We start from the raw sequence: 7,308 nt of genomic DNA, 5'->3' as shown, positions 1-7,308 counted from the left end.
GATCGGTTTTCTGCAACCTCAACTACTGCTTGCAAAAGGGTTCCGTCCATGAGTGCTGACGGCTCTATTGCATGACGGGAAATGTAGTCCACATTTGCTCACACGGCACTAAGGTGGAATACTTTTAAAACTACATTTCCCTATACTGATGATTCGAACTTTGACAAATTATTTCATTGTACAATTCACCGGTATGCCAACGTAAGTGTTTCAGTCCTGTAAGAGCCAGGCAGGCAGTGAGACGCAAACTTTTTAGACAAGGAATAAAAAAAAAGAAAGAAAAAGTTTTTATTAAAATGCAAAAACCGAAAGAAAGAGATCCAAGCCCTCTGCTGGCACCAACTGGAAAATAAATTTAATATTCTTCCCCGTTGTTACATTCATGGTCGTCTAAATAGCAAAAGCAAAAATTACTTGATTTCAACCGAATAGGCTATAATAACTGAACATTTGATATAGGAAGCATTGTAAAAGTAGACTATTTTTTTCTTGTCTCTTGGGTGCATCGTGGGCAGTACCTGTAAATGGAGAACACAATACTTTAAAACTGCAATACTAAGTAGACAGAGAAGTCAGTCAGTATGTGAAGTGTGCAGATAAAAATAATATTAAGCAAAAGGAATTGGACTCACCATTTTCCTTTTGGTTTGGTCGTTAGGCCAACACAAGCAAAGTGAAACCACTCTATTGGACACTGTTGAAAGAGAAGAAACCTTCCTTTTCATTCCCTTTTCTTTTTTTCCCATGTAAATGGTACTTGTTTCTAAGTGACAATTGTATTTTTTTCAAACAATGGCTTAAAAAACGATTTGTTAACTATTACTTACATCAGAATTGTCACATCCAATCATTTCTCCATATGATACTTGACTACACAAACAGTATGTGGGTTCATTAGGGTCCACTGGCATATCCAGGACATCTGATGGGTGCATGGCAAGCAGAGATTCACTTATGTTTGCACTGTTCGAGAGACAAAACACAAAGAGAGTCAAATACAAAGCCTTAAAATAATATACACATGGACCAATTAAATGCGTCCTTTTATTATGACAGTTACCCATTTTTAATTTTTTTCTGCTTGGGTGAGTCTTGATCTGATCCTTTCTTGTCTCTTCCATGGGAGGCCCTCTTGTCTTTTATATTCTTATCTTCTGAAACAACAACAAGTCTGTTTAAGCTCCCCACAAGTTACAGCAAAAAGGATCGATTGTATTGACACATACATGAAGATATGCTCTTAACAATAAGACTTACTTCGAGATTGCTTTTCATCTGAGCTATCCAGACTGCCCGAGTCCAGTTTCTCCTGCAGGTCATTCTCAAAGCGTGCAAGATCAGCATCCAATCTCCGAATGTGTTTATCCACCTGGCAATGCAAGGAGACTTATTTAAGCTTGAGTCTTTAAAAAGTACACGCAAATATAAAACTGAAGACTCTGCATCTCACCATTTCATATATCTGCATTGCGAGCTGAACTTTGTCATCGCTGTACTCTTTGCATTTGTTATAGGCATTTTCAATCTTCTTTAAATGCTGTACACGCTCCTCAGACGCCAGATTTCTAACTTTTGCAATATACTCAGAAGCTAGTTCGCTTATCTCTGATTTTTTCTCTGTGAACAAGAGTAAGAATATAATTGTTCATTAGTCATGATTTAAAAAAGGTTTACTGCAATGGCCTCGGATGCATAGCGCTCTTCATACCTTCAGTTCTATTATCTAAATCCTCCATTAATGAGAAGTTTCTCTGCAACTCGCATGGAAGTCCCTCGATACCTGGAGCGAATTATTATAATTTAAAAACACGTGCAAATAGTTTTTACAGGACAGGGAAATAAACAACATGCATGCACGCATATGCTACAAGAAGCTAACTTTACATACTGACCAAGGGTATCATAAAATATTATTTAGGCACTCGGGCACAGTTCAACTTTTTAACAACTGCAAGAACTCGCAATCACATTTCATTCAACTTGACAGCAATTAAAACGAGGCTACACGTTTTTGAAGAATGTCGTTTAAAAGACTTACTGTCTAAATAATGTTCTAAGTACATTCCCTTCGCCATTCTTGTTTGTGTTGGCTTTGTACCGCAGGCGTATACGATGGTTTATTTAGCGCGCGCTGAATTCCCCTTTCTGGAGTCGATGTGTAGGTTACGCGATTTTTATATGTAAATGATCACCTAAACTATTATTAAGCAAACACATAAAACTATCCACGCGGTTTATATGTCAGATATTATAGCGGCGCGTCTTCTTCTTTGGTTTTATGGCGGGTAGCACCTACGTTAAGGTGCATTATCGCCACCTACTGTATTGTATTGGAATGTGGACCAGAGTTGACCCATCCCCCCAAAAACACAGCTCTAAGTACGCTCTGTCTGAAAGGACAAGATAAGGGATTCCGTATAGTTTTAAATATGTCGTAGGTTTATTAACATTAACCGAAGCCTCATGTCATTTTTGTTAATGTTTAAAAAGTGAGGGACACGGCGATGTGAAGATAATTAGGCCTAATGTATGTTACTTACCACAAGATGGCAGTGTCGTCTTAGGTGTTGGAGAGACAGGTTGAGCATCATTATGGAGTCAAATACAAAAAAAAAATGTCTTAACCGTTAAGTTAGGCTATTGATGTTCTCTGTATGAACAGTGCATGGGAAGTGGACATGGCGAAACGAATGGAGTTGTTCGTCTAATGGAGTACATACGGAGTTTAAGAAGAGATATAAAGGAGATATACCTGAAGTCATCCAGCACGAGGCTCTCAAACCCACTGTGATCACATTACATTCAATCCTCACGCAAAAACTAGCATAAACCCCTTGAGACAATAAGCATAGTCTATATGTAAATGACTCCTCCCAGGTTTAGCATTTAGTTGCATTTAGTGATGAAAGCCATTAGACATAGACGTAAGCTTTGGTGAATATCTCTTTTTTTTGACAGATAACACTGCAATGATGACACTGTGCTACAAGATACTTTTTATGACAGCATTTATTCTAGGTATGCATTTTGACTTGTTGTTTTGTTGTTTAAAATTGTTTTACCTTTTTCTTTTTCTAAATAAAGTTCATTGTGTACAACGATTTATGTTTGATTAAGCAGGATGCACAGCACAGGACACTGTAATACAGTCCAAACCAGTTCTGACAGCTTATGAAGATGGATCAGCTACTCTTGACTGCACTTACAAAGCAACAAGCACTCAATTTCCAAATCTCCTCTGGTACCAACAGAAGACCAACGGATCCCCAAAATACATGCTGATTAGACTTTCTGGATCTAGCAGCAATGACGAAGAGTTCAAGAAGAGATTTAATGCAGATCTTAACACATCTACTTCAACAGTTCCTCTGACGATCAAGGATCTGGATGTGTCTGACTCTGCTGTGTATTACTGTGCTCTGCAGCCCACAGTGACTCAAACACACTCCAAACCAGACAAAAACCCCTGGCACTACCTTTTTTCACCTGTTTGGTGGATGTATATTGCAGCATTTAAAAGTTAAATGTAAATGTATCTAAATGGCTAGGGTAACCATATGTGCCATTTTCCCCGGACATGTCCTTGCCAGGTTTTCTGTATAGCTTTGATTCAAAGTGATCTGAGAGTGTTTTTTAAAAAAATACAAGGAACTGATGTTATACACACACACACAAAGCCAAATCCTAGATATTTTAGGCAATATAGAAATACTGGCCAGGACAAAATGGCTTTATATATACAAAAATACTTTATATATAACAATTTATTATTTTAATATGTTTTCAGACTGTAGAGGGAAAGAAACAGTCAGCCAGCCAGAAAGACATCAGACTGAATCAGAGGAAAAACAGTGACAATAAAATGCAAATACAGCAATGCTTCTCTTCTGGTACATTCAGAGAGCAAATGATGTTCCTAAATACATGCTGAGAAGTTTGGAACTGGAGAGACTGGTACCAGGAGAGATTTTATTCCACAGTGAGAAAACTCAAACGAAACCTCATACTGAAACACAGGAGCACATACACACTCACTGAGAGCTGTTTCCTTGATTTAGTGAAGCTATATATCTGTTGCTGATAGTCTTGTTATAGTTATATAATAATCCACACGTTTACATAAGCAGCGATACAGGACTATGCACAGTAATACCATTTTGATATGAACAGTTAAATAAAAGATGATTATTTGTTGCAAATAATAATGGCAAGAAACAAATGTTCAAATAACTTCATTTCGTATTATCACGTGTATGCGTGTGTGTATGTGCTACGTTTTCATTTAGATTCTTAAAAGCTTAACTCTTTTAATTCTGAAAAGCTTAATTACTAACGGATATCTGGTGAACGTGATTGTTCTAATTTGCATAAAATCATTTCAGTTGTTTCAACATTAGAATTTGAGTAGAATAGAGTAGAATTTTTAATTCGCAGAGCATACATTTATTGGATGTCTTAAAGTGAAAGTGAGGACTTAAATTCCCCCCAAAAAGGAAAAAGATTGAAATACATTTAGTTCGAATCCCGAAAAAACAGTAGAACTGTTTTCAAAACAAATAGTAATAAGAAAACTATTCAGAGCAACAACAACAAAGAAATCAACATATAGAATGATTTCTGAAGACTCAAGTAATACCGAATACTGGAGAAAGATCAATTAACCAAACTATTTAATAACCAATTTAAAACTTTTAAAACAATACTACTGTGTATTATGGAATTACACAGATGCATTTAGAGCACACTGAAAATATACAATTGTTTATTTCATGCATTGACAGACAAAACAGACGCAAGAACATCAACTCGCAACTGGCTCTGTTACCCAGGTGTGAGTGACATGACTCAGAGGAGGGACTCGAAGTGTTCACAGATCTCACATAACGTAATATGTCTGACTGTGACAGAAACGATTCAGTCGGACTTTTCTCAGAGTGAATACTTTGACAATGACTCTTCATTCAGTTCTTCTGTTCTGTGTCTCAGCAGGTGTGTATTTCTATTAAGTGAATGATTGATTTATGTGAATGATTGCATAAAATCTCTCTAAAATGCCAATTTCTCTTCTGTTTCAGCGGTTGCCTTTGGAAATACTATCAGTCCAGATACGACAGACGTTAGAGCTGATGAGGGTCGAAAAGCTACACTGTCCTGCAGTTATTCCTCCTCTGGGGGAGTAGATAATCTCTTCTGGTACCGTCAGTATGGACGATCAAAACCTGAGTTTCTTGTAGCCACACACAGTAATTCAAAGGAAGATGAGGTATCTGCTGTGGATTCAAGATTTTTGGTTAAAGTCACAAAAGAGGAAAAAATCCATGTGATTCTGGAGATCTCCTCTGCTGCTGTATCAGACTCTGCTCTGTATTACTGTGCTCTGAGGCCCACAGTGACAGGAAACACATCAACACTGTACAAAAACCTTTTAGTGTACAATCCAGTTAAAACAAGCAATAGATAGAATCAAATATTTAAAGGTAATATGTAAACTGCAGTTGTAATTAATTCAATAAGTGAATAAAAAAAGAAAATGATCTGATGAATCCCAGTGTATTTATGTAAAATAGCTGATGAAAAGATGTGACATAAAAATCTAATGAAGCATACTAATACTGTCAATTACATTAATCCTTATCAATTCATTTGTTTAAATTTAAATCCATTATCATGTGTAACAGATCGTGTAGGTATAATGTGCCACAGGGAGGCAGTGTTTTCAGACATTCACTGAACGGCAGCAATAAACAACACAATTCAGAAGATTTATACTACATTTTAATATTATAAGGTAAAAAAGACTGAAAAGCACAGACAATTTTTTGTCTCTTTTTCATGTATCATGCTATTAATTAATGCACTATTAATGAAGATTCAAAGCTTGCACTGGTTTCACACTCAGAGACCAGGAAGTTAAATGCCTTAATAACTGAACAGCAGAAAGCATCAGAAACACACACACACACACACACACACACACACACACACACACACACACACACACACACACACAATCAGAGCACAACGCAATAACACACAACTGTTCTGATCATATTTACCATGTGCAAATACATGCTGCTGCTTTTCATTATGGCATCAGGTAGGACATTTATGATTACTTGAGCTATTTTATCGATTTTCATAAAAATAAAACACATGTAATTTGTTATTTTTTTTAAATACAGTGTCTAAAATAAGACAAAGTAAGTTATTATTGTGTTTAACGTTTGCAGGTGTGGCAGCTGTGGACAAAATTGAGCCAAATAAAGAAAAAAGCATCATCAAAACAGAAGGAGAGTCTGTAACAATGAGCTGCTCTTATGATTCGGACAGTAACGCAGTACTGGTACAGACAATATCCTAATGGAGAACCACAGTATTTATTAAGTGAAGGAGCCCGATCAAACAGTGCTAAGCACAGCTCTGATTCTCGATTCCAGTCCAGAAGTTCTCGCATATCGACTGAACTCATTATTAGTAGTGTGACTGTGTCAGATTCAGCTCTCTATTACTGCTCTTTAAGAGTGGAAGCCCAGTGATACAAAACACGAAGCAAGTCGTACAAAAACTACAAGTCATTTATTTACTTTGAAGCGATTGTTATGAAATAAAAATCAAAACCTCAATGTGAGATAATAACCGCAAACACCTGTGTGAGGCTGAGGAAAGAAATGTTTTATAAAAGGAAAAAAAGGGCATTTAATATAAAAGGGCAAAATAAAAAAAAAAGGTTAAGGGCTGCAACTGTGTGTGCTTAGATGTTCAGTATCAGTAATATATGCAGGTCACTAAGAAAAACCTCTAATCTAACCTCTAAACCTCTAAGCTTCTCTTTTTTTTTAAGTATCAAAAGAGGAGGGACTTAGAACAAGCATGATTTAATTAAGCCCAACAGAGACTACAGGATAAATGATTAAGTCTGACTCTTCCCAGAGTGAACACTTGTACAATGAATCTTCAGTCAGTTATTCTCTTCTGTGTCTCAACCGGTATGTATAATTAATTTGGTTGATTATACATATATATATATATATATATATATATATACACACACTACAAATGTACCTCTTCTTTTTCAGCTACAGTCATTGGGAATGTCATTAATCCAAACAAAACAGATGTTTTTGCTGAGGAAGGTTCAAGTGTCAAATTATCCTGTAGTTTTACTGCTTCTGGAGGTGCAGATTATCTCCACTGGTACCGTCAGTATGGAAGATCAAAACCTGAATTTCTTGTACTCATCTACAGCAGTGCAAAAGAAGCTCAGCCGTCTGATGTAGATCCAAGATTCTCTGTTATCATTCCAAAAAA

The 7,308-nt window shown here is 36.5% G+C and overlaps 1 protein-coding gene and 1 gene segment (V, D, J or C); one reads left to right on the top strand and one right to left on the bottom strand.

Moving 5' to 3' along the window:
- Positions 1 to 333: 333 nt before the first annotated feature.
- Positions 334 to 2,260, bottom strand: ing5b (inhibitor of growth family, member 5b). Of its 2 annotated transcripts, none has more exons than XM_043220730.1 (8): positions 2,039 to 2,260; positions 1,709 to 1,780; positions 1,451 to 1,617; positions 1,258 to 1,369; positions 1,061 to 1,151; positions 828 to 963; positions 633 to 694; positions 334 to 518 (listed from the first exon to the last, which is right to left on the bottom strand). In XM_043220730.1, the coding sequence occupies exons 1-8, from the start codon at positions 2,073 to 2,075 to the stop codon at positions 479 to 481; spliced, it is 717 nt and encodes a 238-aa protein (XP_043076665.1). In that variant the 5' UTR covers positions 2,076 to 2,260; the 3' UTR covers positions 334 to 478. The 2 variants fall into 2 exon arrangements, with proteins under 2 accessions (XP_043076665.1, XP_043076658.1); XM_043220723.1 differs by having other exon boundaries at positions 1,061 to 1,154; positions 2,039 to 2,256.
- A 2,384-nt stretch (positions 2,261 to 4,644) lies between these two features.
- On the top strand, positions 4,645 to 5,626 carry LOC122358347. The segment is given in 2 exon segments: positions 4,645 to 4,989; positions 5,076 to 5,626. Coding segments are annotated over 2 exon segments (426 nt in total).
- The last annotated feature ends 1,682 nt before the right edge of the window (positions 5,627 to 7,308 follow it).

This window comes from Puntigrus tetrazona, chromosome 2 (assembly GCF_018831695.1).
Source record: "Puntigrus tetrazona isolate hp1 chromosome 2, ASM1883169v1, whole genome shotgun sequence".
In the NCBI taxonomy this organism is placed as follows: Eukaryota; Metazoa; Chordata; class Actinopteri; order Cypriniformes; family Cyprinidae; genus Puntigrus; species Puntigrus tetrazona.
The sequence above is the reverse complement of the archived record's forward strand: the minus strand, read 5'-3'. Positions and strand labels throughout refer to the sequence as shown.